The sequence below is a fragment of the Sminthopsis crassicaudata genome, chromosome 4 (genome assembly GCF_048593235.1).
Source record: "Sminthopsis crassicaudata isolate SCR6 chromosome 4, ASM4859323v1, whole genome shotgun sequence".
Taxonomy (NCBI): Eukaryota; Metazoa; Chordata; class Mammalia; order Dasyuromorphia; family Dasyuridae; genus Sminthopsis; species Sminthopsis crassicaudata.
The window spans coordinates 476,155,972-476,172,172 of record NC_133620.1 but is presented as its reverse complement, the minus strand read 5'-3'; the positions used below and the strand labels follow the sequence as shown (position 1 = coordinate 476,172,172).

At 39.0% G+C, this 16,201-nt stretch overlaps 1 protein-coding gene across 12 annotated transcripts in view; it reads right to left on the bottom strand.

Moving 5' to 3' along the window:
* Positions 1-8,431: 8,431 nt before the first annotated feature.
* The window catches only part of LOC141540420 (UDP-glucuronosyltransferase 1A6-like), a 75,160-nt gene continuing 67,390 nt past the window's right edge, over positions 8,432-16,201 (bottom strand). For all 12 annotated transcript variants that reach the window (XM_074264460.1, XM_074264458.1, XM_074264457.1 and 9 more), the window contains 4 exons: positions 15,845-15,976; positions 14,479-14,566; positions 12,272-12,491; positions 8,432-10,029 (listed from right to left, as the gene is read on the bottom strand). In XM_074264460.1, the coding sequence (XP_074120561.1) occupies positions 9,732-10,029; positions 12,272-12,491; positions 14,479-14,566; positions 15,845-15,976 (738 nt within the window). In that variant the 3' untranslated portion in view covers positions 8,432-9,731. The remainder of the gene's footprint in view (positions 10,030-12,271; positions 12,492-14,478; positions 14,567-15,844; positions 15,977-16,201) is intronic.

Here is a 16,201-nt window from a genome sequence, read left to right as displayed (position 1 = left end):
GCTGATGCAGGGGAAGGTGTGTCTTACATACCGTTCCGGACCCTCCTAGCCCCTGGCCTAGCACAGGACCCTGACCAAGCCTTGGCTGATCCCAGCCTGACTGTGGCTGCGTATTCTCAGCTCCACGTCAGGACGGGGACTGGCCTAAGAGACTGCTGGGACATAAACGCACTATCTGACAAAAACTGCTGGGAAAAGTGGAAACTTGCTGGCAGAAACTGACCCACCCCTAACACCTGTGAAATGGGCCCATGACTTAGACATAAAGAGTGAGATTATAAACAAGTTAGAAGAACAAAGGGTGTTTAACTCTCAGCTCTCTGGAGAAGGAAGGAATTTGTGGCCAGAGAAGAACCGGAACTCATTCCAGAACTCCAAACAGGTAGTTTTGATTATATTAAGTTGAAAAGCTTTTGGACCAATAGAACTAATGCAGACAAGATCAGCACCCAGAGAGGACTGTGGGAACGGAGGGCGGACTGCAACATACGTCTCACGCTTTCTGTTGTTGTCTGCTTACATTTTTTTTCCTTCTCAGATTTTTCCTTATACATCCGATTTTTCTTGTGCAACAGTATAAATGTGAATGCATATATTGGATCTAACATGTATTTCAACATATTTAACATGTATTGGACGACCTTCCATCTAGGGAGGGGGTGAGGAAGGAGGGGAAAAGTGGGCACAGAAGGTTTTGCAAAGGTCAACGATGAAAAATTACCCAGGTATATAGCTTGTAAATAAAAAGCTATAAATAAAAAAAAATAAAAGGAAAAAACTCAGGTCAGGACCATCTCTGCTAGGGCGGGGCCCTGGTGCCTTCCCCAAGCTGTACAGTCTTCAAGACTTATCTAGAGGGCCAAGTTAGAGACGGAGACCGAGGTCTTTGTGGCTTTGAGGGGAGCCTCCTGCCCCCTGCATGCAAGTTGAGGAAGTTGTGAAAGTCGCTCTCTTGGGCATGTTGTAATGGTCTTTTTGTTGTGATTTTATTTACAATATTCCAGTCTGCAATCATGAGGAAAAATGCACTGGTCCAGAATTCTCTTCCTTTGTCTGATCCTTTCTTGGCAGAAGTGCCAGTCATGTTGTTTAATTATTTTCTGAGAACTTTTTGAGTTACTTAGGCATTAATTACTCTCTAAATAAAATTCCCTGCATGAAGTTTCTTGAGTGATTCCTTAGGGCTAGCTGACTTTGCCTTTATATTCTGGCCCTGGGGAATCAGTTTAGAATTATGGTGAGGATGAGGATGGCGACAGTGGAGGTGGTGATGATGGAGACGATGACTTGCATTTCAGGATTGTGAAGTACTTTACATGGATGTTACCTCTTCTGACCTTCACAGTAGCCGCGTGGAGCAGGTCCTCTGGATATTATTATTCCCATATTTCAGAGTGAGGCTCAGAAAAATGAAGTACTTACCTGTGTCACCCGCCAGTAACTGGGGAAGGTCTTTCTGATGGCTCTGCCCCACACTGGCAAATTCTTCCTGGTAGGGAATATCTACAGGGGCATGATGAGGTCTTCAAGGGCATCTAATTCAATCTCCTCATTTTGTAGAAAGAGAGGAAGTGACTTGTGCAAGGTCACAAAGTGAGTGTCTGGAAGACCCTGAATCCCAGTCCAGGTCACATACCCCAGCCAACTTCTAGCCCACTCCTGAGTCGATTTTGGGCACCATGAGTGACATGCGTGTGGGATCAGTTGTCAAGTCAACGAGAGTTTACTGAGCACCTGCTATGTGCCAGGCTCCTCGTGGCAGCTAAACGCTGGGACATAGTGAAGATCTTACTCTTGAGGAGCAAGATGGGGGAGAAACGCAAACAAATACATACATAGAAGCTGCAGACAGGATCCACAGGAAAAATGACAGGAGGGAAGGCCATGGAATTTGGGAGGATTGGGAATGGCTTCGTCAGAGAGTGAGATTGTAGCTATGATGTCAGGGAAATCAGGGAAGTTGAGATTGGGGAAATTTACAAAAAAGGAAAATGACAAATATTTGAAGGTTTGAGGAAAACCAGGCACTCAATGCATCATGGGGGCAGCTATGAGTTGGTACAGATTTCCAGGAGGGCGATATGGAACCATCCCCCAAAGTCACTCAATTGTGACTGCCCTTGGACCTAGTGATTGATCAGCCCTGGGCCTGTACTCCAAAGAAAAGAAGAGAAGGATCCATTTAAACAAAAATATAGCATCCCTTTTTTGCAGTGGTAAAGAATTGGAAATTAGGGGAGTGGCTAAGCTGGCTGAGAAAGTGATGGTCAGTAATCTGATGGTTCCTGTGCCATAAGAAATGGCCAGAAGGAGGGTTTCAGAAAAACGGGGACACTTAAATAAACTGAGGCAGAGGGAAGTGAGCAGAACCAGAAGCCCATTTTAGAAAGAAATCACAATACGGTAAAGACAAATGCCTTGGAAACATTTAGGGATGCTGATCATTGGGCTTACCAGTCACGGTTGCAGAGGACTCCCAATGAAGCACACCCTTCACTTTCTAGCAGAGAAGGGGGAGACTCCTTGTGTCAGAAGAAAGATTCATCTTTGGAAAATGGCCAGAGTGGGAATGATGATGCCGATTTGTTATAGTGCCTTTCTTTTTCCTTTTTCCTCAAGGGACCAGGAGGGCAGAGGGGAGCAGATAACTCCTTTTTAATTTGATTAAAAATTTAATGAGAAACATTACATTTTAAAACAAATTAAAACAAATGCTGGTACATTTTTGGGTGATGGAAAGAAGGGAGGTCACTGCAAAACCCAGGATGCAATGAAAGGTGACATGAGTTTGACACTGCACTCCCAGGGCCCAGCACAGTGCCTGGTACATAGTAGGTGCTTCTAACTGTTGAAATAGACTAGATAGTGTAGACTCTTCATCCCCATTCTCCACGATTCATGTAGGAATCTTAGGATGTGTCACGTGCACTAGGGAACAAGAGCAGAGCCAGCGCAGCTTCTAAACTACCCTTCTCCCCAAAATATGGTCGTGATAGTAACAATCAGCCACAACAGACTCAAAGTTCTCTCACACATGGAGGGTTTGTGATTATTTACTGCCAAAATGATTTCCCAAAAGGACAAATCCAATAACATTTTCTGAAGCTAAATCTCATCAGATATGGTTCAAAGAGGGCACACTCCGTTGGGGGTGCAGACATTTATCTTACCCTATAGGGAAGTAGGAGGAGAATGGAGAAAAAAGGGGGAAAGGGGTGATAAAAAAGGGGAGCAGATTGAGAGAGGTGTTGGTCAGAAGCAAAACACTGTTGAGAAGAGAGGGTGAAAAGAGAGAAAAAAAGTATGAACAGGAGAGAAAATAGGATGGAGGGAAATACACAGCTTGTAAGCATACCTGTGAATGTAGGAGGAACTCTCCCATTACACAGGAGCAGATTAAAAACCATAATCCCACAATTTATTGTTTACAAGAAATACATTTGAAATGGAGAGATCCATGCAGAATAAAAGGCTAAAGAAGAATACCTTATATTTCAGCTGAAGGAACAAAAGCAAGAGTAGCAATCCTGATCTCAGACAAAGCAAGAGCAAAAATGAATCTAAAGATAAAAATATCTAAAAGACAGAAGGAAGGAAACTACATCTTGCTAAAAGATAATGAAATCATATCATTGCTAAACACATGTGCACCAATTGGTATAGCATCCAAATTCTTAGAGAAGTTAAGTGAGTTATAGAACGATATAGACAACAAATTCTAGTAGTGGGAGACCACAACTTCACCCTCTCAGCAGCATATCAATCTAGTCACAAAATAAACAAGAAAGAAGTTAAGGAGGTGAACAGATAAATAAGATAGAAGTTAAGGAGGTAAACAGATTTTTAGAAACATTAGATAACAGATCGCTGGAGAAAATTGAGTGGAGATAAAAAGGAATATGCCTTTTTTTTTTTTCCAGTAACACAAGGCACCTACACAAAAACTGACTGTGTATTAGGAAATAAAAAACCTTCACAATCAAATGAAGAAAGGCAGAAATATTAAACACATCCGTTTCAAGTCAAGATGCAATAAGAATTACATGTAATAAAGGGTCATGGGAAGATACATTAAATAATGAGTGGATCAAACAACAAATTATAGAAAAAAATCAATAACTTCATCCAAGAAAGCAATGATAATGAGACAGCATACCAAAACTTATGGGAGGCAGTTAAAGCAGTTTTTAGGAAGTTTTCTATCTCTAAATGCTTACATGAATAAAATAGAGAATATGAGCATATGGGATTTATACTAGGAATGCAGAACTGGTTCAATACTAGGAAAATTATCATCAGCATAATAGACCACATGAATAACAGAACCAACAGAAATCATATGATTATCTCAATAGATGCAGAAAAAACCTTTGACAAAACAAAGTACCCATTCGTATTAAAAAACACTAGAGAGCATAGGAATAAATGGAGCTTTCCTCAAAAAGATAAGGATTGTCTATTTAAAACCATCTAAAAACATTATATGTATGGAGGATAAAGTAGAAGTCTTCTCAATAAGATCAAAGGTGAAATAAACATGCCCATTTCATCACTATTATTCAAAAAGTACCAGAAATGTTAGCTTTAGCAATAAAAGAAGAAAAAGAAATTGAAGGATTTAGAATAGGCAATGAAAAAATAAAATAAAAAATTTTTTAAAAGTAAATATTGAAAATGAATAAATTTTTAAAAAGAAAAAAACAATAATTATCTTAGCTCTCATTATCAATAGTCATGATAAGAATGAATATCCTAGTTTTCTTTCTCTCTTACCAGAAAGTCCTCCAGTCCCCTCCTCATTATTTGTAATACTAACTCTTAGTATTAGATGGATTTCACTTACAATATTAAGAATGACCCTTTTCATTCCATTTTTCTTGTTTTTTTTTTCTAATTTTTTTTTCAGAAATGAGTATTGTGTTTTGTTCAAAATTTTATATTTATTCATTGAATCATATGATTTTTTTTTTGCTTTACTAACATGGTCCAATATGTTGATATTTTTCCAAATATTGAACCAACTCTGAATTTCTGTTATGAATCAGTCTTGATCATAACATAGAATCTCTGTTATTAGTCTCTTTGCTAATATTTGATTTAAAAATTTCGCTTAAATGATTATTAGGTATATTGGTTCATGCTGATTTTCTTTCTCTGTTTTGATTCACTCAGTTCTAGTATCAAAATGACATTTATATAATTAAGGGAATTTGTTAAGATATCTTCTTTTTCTATTTTTACAAATTATTTAATACTGGAATTAATTGTTTTAACATTTGTAAATAAGAATAATTTATAGGTCACTATGCTAAACACTGTGCTAAACACTTTACAATTATCTTATTTGGTTTTCAAAATAACTCTGTGAGATAAGTGCTATTATAATCCTCATTTTACATATGGAAAAACTGAGGCTGAGAGAGGTCAAGAGCCTTGCCGAGGGTCATTTCAGGAAGTATATGAGCATAATTTGAACAAGATCTTTCTGACTCCAGCATCAGTGCTCTATCCACTGTGTTATTTAAGTCCCTGTCTGGCAAAATTTATAAAAATAGCATTTATAGTCTATACAGCAAATATAATGGTCAGAATAGAAAAACTCAGATTCTCAAAAGTGAGCCTTTTAAAAATAATATTTTATTTTTTCCAATTATATGTAAAGACAATTTGCAACATTGATTTAATTTATTTTTGAATTCCGAATTTTTCTCTCTTTCCTTCCTTCCCCTTCCTTTCCCTAAAATAATAAGCAATTTGATATAGGCTATATATGTACAATCATGTGAAATGTATTTTCATATTAGCTACGTTGTGAAAGAAGAAACAGACCAAAAGGAAAAAAAAGCCATGGAAAAAAATGAAGTGAAAACAATATTCTTTGATCTGCAACCAGACTCCATCAGTTCTTTCTCTGGGGGTGGATAGCATTTTTCATCATGAGTCTTTTGGAATTGTCTTGGATCATTGTACTGCTGAGAAGAGCTGTCTATCATGATTGATATTGCTGTTAATGTATATAATATTCTCCTGGTTCTGCTCACTTCGCTCTGCATCAGTTCATGCAAGTCTTCCCAGGTTTTTCTGAAATCATATTACTCAGTTCTCATAGCACACTTGTATTCCACCCCAATCATATAACACAACTTGTTCAGTTATTCTCCAACTGATGGGCCCCTGGATTTCCAATTTTTTTGTCACCCAAAAAATAGCTGCTTAAATATTTTTGCACATATAGGTTTTTTTCTCTTAACCCCAATTGCCTAATTGGCAAAAAAATAAATAAATAAATAAATAAATAAAATAAAATCTAAAAAAAAACATATAGGTTTTTTTTCCCCTTTTCATGATCTCTTTGGGATATAGACATAGTAGTAGTAGTAGTAGTAGTAGTAGTAGTAGTAGTAGTAGTAGTAGTAGTAGTAGTAGTAGTAGTAGTAGTAGTAGTATTGCTAGGTCACGAATATGAATGGTTTTATAGCCCTTTTGGCATAGTTCCAAATTGCTCTCCAGAATGGTTGGATTAGTTCACAATTCTACCAACAGGGATTTACTATTCCAATTTTCTCATACCCTCTCCAATCATTTTCCTTTTCTGTCACATTTGCCAATGTGATAGGTATGAGGTGGTACCTCAGAGTTGTTTTAATTTGCACTTTTCTCATTAATAGTGACTTAGAACATTTTTTCATATGATTATAGATAGCTTTTATATTTCATCTGAAAAAAGCCAGTCTTTCTAAAGAAGGAAAAGGGTATATCTTAGAACTTGACCAATTAAAATATTAATATTGGGGTTGAGTTGACACTTCTTTCATTAACATGTCTCCCCCTAGGTAAATATGTCTAGCAAACAGAAGGAGGATCAGGCCTGATGCGGGGAGCCTATATCTTCACATGGCCATCTCCCCTTGATACTGGTGGAGTCCAGACCCCGTCCCAGAGTGCAGGAATCTGAGGCTCGGGGCTGGTTGTGCTGAAAGGGCCGTCAGGAATGGGTCACGCACATGCCTGTGTCTTGAATGTGGAATTTCTAGCCTGGTATCATGAAGTCTTTGTCAAGGAGCACGGATGGGCTTGTGTGGTCAAACTCAGAGGTGCCATCTACTGTCATTTCTGTATCATCTGATCTCTCTTATCTGGACCTTCCATATTTTCCCATTGAAACTGGATTTAGCCCTCATTCACTTTCCCTTGAATTACATTCTAAATGATTTCTATGGCTCTAGTCTGTCCCACTCTGAATTCGGCCTTAGCTTTGCTGTTTTCCCTTATCACATCACACCCCTACTTTAAACCTCTGCTAATTCTTCTTTTTCTATGGAAAGAATTAAAAACTCCCCAGCCCAAATGTATCTTTGCTTTCCCCTGACTATATCCCTTTGCTCTCCCATCTCTCTTGCTTTGGTCAAGATGTTTATTCTCCTTAGAATGCTTTCACTTCCTCCCGACTCCATTGAAACCCCATTTGTCCTTAAGAGTTCCAGCTCCAAAAAAAATAAAAAAAAAAAAAAATAAAAAAAAATAAAAAAAAAAAAGAGTTCCAGCTCCAAGCCATTCAGTCTGTGAAGCCATCCAAGAACCCCTTTTCCTGCATTGGGAATTCCTCTCTCCTTTCTCTGAGCTCCTGTGGTACCTTTTACCCAGCCTTATATTCCTAAGATACAAACATGCCTTTTAAATGCTGAGTCCTCTAGCGATATTGTTTAGCTGTAAGCCATGGAACACTGGGGACCAAAGAATTGAGACTGCCATGGTGAGAAGCATGGTGATGGAGATGAGGCTGCCCTGGTTGGGCTCGATTTAATCCTGGAGTTAGAGAGGGGCTTGAAACCTCACTCCAGCCCATAGCAGCGGAGTACCTTGAGCTCCCTCCTTCTAGGCTCTCATTTTTCTCAGCTGGATAATAAGGGGTTTCTGAGATTCCCAATAGGTCTATTCAGGTCATTTCCATCCTACTGCTTCTATTTCCATTGACAAACTGAACATAGATAACTGGATATGGATGTGTAATTGGAAAGGGGGCTGGGCAGTCTCACAGCAAAGGCCATGGAACTAAATGAACAACTCCTGTGCTCCACTTCCACCTACATTGTGCTGAGAGATGAGGAAGAAGGCTTCTGCTGTAATCTGGTTAAATATTGACTGGGGGATTTTTAACAAGTATCAGGAAGAATGATAAGGAAAGGATGGGTTTGGGGAAAAGATAGGCTTTTGGCAAGAGGGAGGAGGATCCACATCAATGAGGTTGCAGATGCTCACAAGGATCAGCATATCAGAGTATGCTTCAGCCTATTAGGCTGAAAACTCCATTAGGATTGATATTATTCCATGAATTTTTGTTGAATCAATCAGTGACTATATGGTTATCAAAAGAAGTTCAAATGATGTACACAAAAGCAAAATCAATTCATAAACAAGAGACTCCAAGAAAAATAATTAGTAGGGATTTATTCATATATTTAGTCTTGCTTTGAGCAATATGATAACTTGGAACTTTGCTAAATATGTTATACACATTTTTGATAAATATAGCTATATATTGGCTAAATAGTTCATGGGTAATTGATAACATTCTGATCCATTTGGACGAGTGGAGTGCCACATGGCATTTTTTTTTTGCCCTGATGTATCTTGGTCTTACAATACAATAACAATCCACTTCCTTCAAGGGGCACAACATGATGAGGACTTTCCTGTGTCCAAAGGGATCGCATGATTCTTGAGCCCATGCATTATTAGTGAAAGAGCCCAAACTCAACAGCATCCAGGGGTTTTGCAAAGAAATGGAAGCTGAAATACAGAGGAAGTGGTAGGGCTGCATTAACCTTCCAATAAATGATTAGCACTCACAACTCATTAGAAAGACACCTGAAAGGGATCTGTATGAATTTTCCAGTTAAAAAATGATGACTCCAAATGGATAATTGACTTCTCCAGTTTTATTAAGCAAAACCCTTGAAGCTAGAACCCTGAAGAATGGAGGAGAACGAGTTTTGCATTTATGTCCTAACTTTCCTAATCACTGTGTCTTGAGAGGGAGAAAGACCTGGCTTCTGCTCCAGCTCAGTGCAAACTAGCCAGGTGATTCTGGAGAAGGTCTTAGAATCATAGAATCTGAGAAATCTTGAAAAAAACCTCAATGGTCATCGAATCTACCTGCATATGGACCAAGATCTCAGGTTGTTCCTACAATGTTCCAGACACTGCTCATTCAGGGCTGACTTGGAAAGCCTCAATGAACAGGGGAGCACTTGCTTCTTCCTGAGGTAGTTCCTTGCTGTTGGATAGTCCCAATCATTAGGAAGATTATACTGACCCTGACCTAAAATGTAATTCCTCCAGATCCCTTTATTCTTGATTCTATCCTTTGAGGTCAAGCAGAGTACAACTAATCACTCCTCTATGTGAGAAGGCAATTATCAGAAGCCTCATCTAAGACTCATCTTCAGCCCAAGTTTTCCCCTCCTCCCACTTCTGTTTCCTCAGTTGTAATATGAAGTATTTGGACTAAATGTTCATCTTCAGACTCTCAAGCTCTACGGGTCCCATTTCAATAAACAACAAAATAAGATTAAGATTTTTTTTTTTGTCAAAAATTGATTTGAAACTGACTTGTATACATGAAAATGTATATGTACATCTGTGTACTTGTGTATGCATGAAATTCATATGGGTGCATTTTTAGAATCCATCTGAAAAACTAAAATTTCACCTAATTTTCAATGTGTGGCTCAATGAGACTTGGATTTGGGGGCTTTCTTAGCTTTTCCTTTTTTGCCAAAGCATTTGTGGAAACAAAACATGCAGCTTTTCACAGCAATGAATACAACAGTCAACACAATAGCCAGGAGGAAAGCGATGACGTCCAAGGAATGGTATTGGAACCAGTTGAGGTCATGGGCAGCAACACGTAAGTGTGGGGCCCCTTTGTTTCTCATGACGAACTCCACCCAGAATACAGCAAGGTCGAGGGGACTGATTGGCCGATCTTTGTGAAGAGCCGAGAGACGCATGATGTTTTCCTTGTAGCTAAAAAATGTTAAAAAGGTAGATTAATATACAAAGTCTTCAGTGACAGAGAACTATCACCTCTTTGGGTTAGTCTGGAAGTAGCCAAGCTACCCAGAAGCTAAGACTTTCCTTGGTGTTTTTGATTTCTTCACTTCACAAGAAGTTAGGCTCATAGACACTAAAGACCAAGGAATTATGGAATCATGGGATTACAGAGCTAGGAGGACTGCAGAGGTCTACTAATCAATCTTCTCAAAGTGTAAATCACATCGAAATAGATTCAAGAAATAATCATTCAATCTTCACTTGAAAACCTCCAGGGATGGTGGATTCACATCCTCCTGGGGATGACCCACTTCCAAAAGGAAAACGAAAATCAGAGATAATTTCTGAGATAAATTGACAGATGGACAAAACATATCAAGATGGCAAAGGATTAGCTGCAGACAGACAAAATCTAAAGAAAGAGCTATTAGGTGATTGGAGGAATCTCTGGGAATTATGACAAAAGAGAAAATTGAGGATCAGACAGGTGAAGTGACCAGTCCATGGTCCCTTATACAATAAGAGTAAGAGGCAGGATTCAAACTCAGGCCTTGCGATTTCAGATTGTTACTTTTTTACTCAGTGAATCAAACTGGATTACTCCAGATCTTCTAACACAAAGAACTGCTGGAGGCTGATTTATCATTTAGGATATGATTATGATTATGATCATGTTATGATATGACATGATTAATGGATTTATTCACTAGGGCCTTGGCAAAAACCTTGTGACTGCTTATCAAACACAACCAGGTAAGCAATTTTAAAGACAACATCACAGAACAGGATTTGAATTTCTAAACAGCAGATTAACATCTAGGAATGATAGACTTGACCTGGGATGGAATATGTCTAATGAAAGCCAAAAACAACTGGCTAAAAATTTGTGAATTTGCTCAAGGCGGCGTTAAACAAAAAACAGTGAGGGAGGAAGAAAATTGACTACATATATCCACAGAGTCAGATACCACAGAATGTAGAAGATTTTTTATAAGAAGAAAATAATGGAAGCCTAAACAGAAATGTGCAGTTCTATTAATCAATGAGAAGTGGCTAATAACTGGAATATAACAGTAGAAGAATATGACTTGTTCAAATGGAGACAAGTAGATAAAGAAGGATGAAAGAATATTGTATATTCAATTAAATATTGTTCAACAACTTATAAAGTATATATGAAGAAATCAACTCCTGCAAGAAAGTCTACAAACTATGGTAAAACATGGTAGAAAGTGTTGGGGGATTGAAAGAAGACGAGACAGAGGCACAGAGGAAGGAAACTGATAAAACGCTGGGTGAATCATGGCAGCACCCTAGAGGCTACAATAAAAGGAAGTTATTGGTTAACTCAAAGAACAACAAAAAAGGGCTTTTAAAATTGTGTTTGGCAAATGAAAGATCAAAGAAGAGACAGGACTGATTGGTGACTAGACCATGGTTTGTGTGCCAAGGGCCTCCAAAGCTTACGGATTGCGAGCTTACTGTCTATCACTTAAGGGTGTGACATGGCAGGCAAACAAAACAAAGCAAAGCTGGAAAGGACTGCCTTGATAAAAGCACAGAGTGTCTATAATGAGATCCCCTGGACAGATCGGATCAAGAATCCTGTGCCCAGGCTGGTTACTTAGGTCCATGAGACTAACAAAATATGGAACAGTTGAACATGAGTTGGCTGATGGAACCGAGCATCATTTAGCCTAGAGAATTTAAGATTTAGGGGAGATGGGACAGCTGCCTTCAAGGCCTGAGGTTTGTTACATGGAAGGGAGACTAGCCTTGTATTGCCCAGTCCCTGAAAGTAGAATCAGGGTAGGGAGACATATTGCAGCAGATTTCCAGATGCCAGTTTACAGCCATCCCAAGGGCAGTGGAATTCCTAGGAGGTCATCAAGTATTTGATCTTACCACTCGCCAACTAGAACCACTTGTTAGGGAGTAATAGAGGGCATCCCTGCTCACAGAGGTTTGCTTTGAATACTTTGTTTTTGAGGGAAGGTTCTTTTGAGGGTTAGGGAGGAGTTATTGGATAGTGACAGTATATTTTAAAAACTACATAGGTTATTAATTTAGAATATAATCAAAATGAATGATTGCTTTCCAAGTTACCTTATTAGGAATCGGGAATTGCATAAATTAGGTTTGCTTTAAGAAGGGGCACAGCAGCACTAAAAGTGTCAGCAGCAAATGGCCACGCCATCTTGAAATGCTTTCTTACCTTTTGTCATTGATAACGGTCTTCAGTGCCTTGCTGAGATCGGCAGATGTCATTTCGAGGACATTCAGGGTCACCCCTGCCCCTCTTGACTCCATGCGTTTAGCATTATCCATCTGATCTCCAAACAAAGGCATCAACACCATGGGCACGCCGTTACAGAGTCCTTCGTAGATCCCGTGAGAGCCGGCATGAGTGATGAATGCCCGGGTCTTCGGGTGACCTTAGCAAGGAAAAGAGAGAAAGAATTTCTCGATGGCTTTTCAGGAAATAGAATACTTCACAATTTGAAAGCACTAATAAATGGCCAATGTTACTGTTATCTATTGTGGGAAATCAGAGCATTCTTCTTAAAAAAATGCTTCATTGGCCAAGCACTAGAGAATACTACTAGGCTTGGCCCCTATGATGATTACACAAGTTCTGTTATTCATCCATTTATCTGTTCTGTGACAAACTTTGTAAATTCTTATTCAGTCTAATTCTTTATGGACCCATTTGGGGTTTTCTTGGAAAAGGTACTAGAATGCTATGACATTTCCTTCTCCAGCTCATTTTACAGATGTGGAAAGTGAGGAAAACAGGGTTAAGTGACTTGTCTAGGGTCACACACCTAGTCAAGTCAGATTTGAACCCAGATCTTCTTGAGTGCAGGATTGACACTCTATCCACTGCACCATCCAGCTGCCCAAGTACTACAACTCTTCCAGATGATGGCAACCCTTTGGATGGTGGTGAAGATGTTTCTGAGCTTTAAAATATACCTTTCTGTCATAGCCAGCAAAACAAATGGGCTAGTGGTGATTGAAAATAAGAAGAAGGGGTTGTTGATAATTCAACAGAGCCATTTAATGAGAGAAATCATGTTGCTTATATATCTTTAAGCCATATGTCATTATGAAAAAAATTGTTCTGTAGCCAACCCTGGTTTCTGTTTTCTATGATCTAATCTCTGAAGCATGTTGTTAGTTTCTAGGGACTCAATCTTATTTAAAGTTCACAATGTCCCAGTAATTGTGCCAGAACTTTGTGTTTTCTCATGATTTCAAACTTAAATGCACCCTTGATTAATCTGAAGAGGAAGGGAACATCCCAGTTACTGAAGTTTCTAGCTTCCTGGGAGTTCTCTACACGTTCCAGAATCCTCCTTGATGATTAATGACTTTTAGACCCTCTCTACCACTCCATAGCACCTTTTTACTGCAACTAATTTACTTAAATGCCATTTTGTAAAGGTAATACCCCTATGTGTCAGCTGAGCCAATCAATATTGGACTGAGTCCTTTTGATGTCACAACAACAATCTTTTCTCTTTATTACTAATTTGGGCAAATCGTCCCCAGGTTTTCAGGAAAATTGACCTCAAGCCATTATCATGCTTATTGATTTTCAACTATGGTCCTCTTTCTGACTCATATCTATGGAACCAGGAAGAAGCAATCAAACCCACCTCTGGATACCCTCTCTGATCCCACACACAGCCTATGGCCATCATCTAATTTGTGGTCCTTTCAGTGCTCTTAGAGTTCTAGAGTTGAAAGAGTCATTGAATCTTAAGAGTTAGTCCATCTAGACTAGACCACTGATCTCATATCTTTTTTTGCCTGTGGATTTCTATAGCTTACAAGCTCCAAATGAGTTAATCAAAAGCTGGTGCAAATTCCTAGTGCATTATTGAACTTTGTCCTTGTCAGACCTCACATAGAACATGGGGCTCTGTCCAGGGTGCTTACATTATAGAATGGACATAATAAGCTGGAGAGTATCCAGAGGAAGATGACCATGATAAATGGCTTGGAGTCCATATATGTCAGGAATAATTATGGAAATGGAGAAGACAATAATATGTGAAGGATGGCCATGGGTTGGCCCATAACCATGCAATTCATCCTTGAAGTCAGAAAAAACTAAGTGAAATGGATCTTTGGGGAGTTATGGGGACATTTTCATTGGGGGTCTTATGTCAAATGGTCTCTTATAAGGGACATCATCAAAGGGATTTCTACAGAGATACTGGTTGTATTAGCTGGCCTTGGGATCCATCTCTGAGGATCCTATGATTCTGCATGTACCTTATCAATGAAAAACCAGGAGAGCTGCCCCAGTGCTGTCTACAGATGATCATTCGGACATGATCTGCCGAAACCGCTTTAACCTCTTTCACTTTTATGCTTCACCCCTACTCCCCCACCACACAAATGAGCACATACCAAGGAGATCATTCTGTGGAAGCCATTTCACAAGCTTGGTGTTCTTGGCCAGATTGGATGGTGGTTTTCCAGTGTACCGCCACAGTACCTTGGGGGAGCAAAGAATATGAGAAAAGCCCATGACACAGTTTCAGTATAGTAGTAGAAGAAGTGGCCACTATGGCTTTGAGATGAATGAAGAGAGACTTCATCCAGTCTCCCAAAAATAAAATACATCCTTGGTTTAAGGCCTATCTCCTACTCATGCTCTCAAAGCAAGAAATCAGATCCCTGGGTTCACTGGCTAATTTCTGGAAGAGTCTGAGGCTACAGCTGCTCCTTATTGCTATGGTAGCCCAGGTCAAAGCATCTTGGGCAAGGGTTGGGATAAAAAGTTATCATCATACATTTCCCTGAAGCTTTTGGAATTGGTATGGAAGCCACAGACAATATATCAATAACTTGTTCTTAAGGGGATCTTAACTGCCTACTTTTGGCATGCATCCTTGACTCATTCCTTGACATTTTCCTCTCAGGATGGATGTAATTTTTAACTCTCAAGAAAGAAGTGCTGTTGTAATTGGAGTCAGTGGACCTTGGTTCAAAACCCAGATTGCCACTTGATTGATACCTATGTAATCTTGAATGTGCTTTTCTGGGGTTTTCTCATCCATAAAATGAGTGGCTAGAAGACTTTTGCAATGGAATTATTATGAACCTTTGGGGCAATATTCCACCATTAAACTGAACATTTTTTTTCAATAACAACAAAAAACGCCCAAAGTGATTCTGATTTGTAAATGGTCAAAAATATTTTGAAAGTGACAAGAGAAGAATTTGTAGTTCCTAGGGATGGGACTTAGTGGGTACAGAACACTGGATTTAGAATCAGGGGAATTAGAGGCTCTTAGCTTGGTTACTTAGTTCCTGTGGGACAATGGTCAAGTCCTTCATCTCTCAGGGTCTCAGTTTCTTCATTTGTAAAATGGGGGAGAATTATCCTTGATGACCCCTAAGATATCTTCCAGGAGCAAATCTATGATGCTATTCAGATATTTGTTCCATTAATGAGATGCCATAGTGTCCAATCTGATATTTTTACTAAATAATCAACTTTTTAGTCCTACCAAAATGTTTCCAAGAAAAAAATATACAGTAAAGGTTATTTTGTCTACTCTTAAAATGCTCTTGTAAGGAGGATAATTAAGTGACTCTTGATTAAATTCAATGAAACTTGATTGGGAAGTGGAGGAAGAGAGTTTTATAGTAACACTCCAATATTCTAGTAAATCCCATATTCTAATAAAGACAACCATCTGAGTCTTGGGAAGCCAGGGATTAAGCTGTGTCTAGGGATAAAAAAAGAGTAGTAGAATATTGTCCTTACTGTCTGAGGAATTGTGCCCAAAGCTTCAGCGATTTCCATGGCTTTGGCCTCTGGGATTTCTGAGACCATAGAACCCAGGGAGAAGACCACAATTCCATGTTCCCCAGAAGCATTCACATAGCCTTCAAATTCCTAAAACAAGAAGAGAGCATATATTTAATGCATGCAATACAATCTGTGCACAAAATTCTTCTCTGCATCCATAAAAACAATCTGGTTCTGAAAAAGAAAAAAAATTAAGGCAATGTGATTAAAGAGATGGCAGACTGAGAAAAATGAAACAGTGGTCAGTAAAAACCTGACAGATGCCAACCTCTCCCACGATGACTAAATCAACTTTCCCACAAGTAAACTATT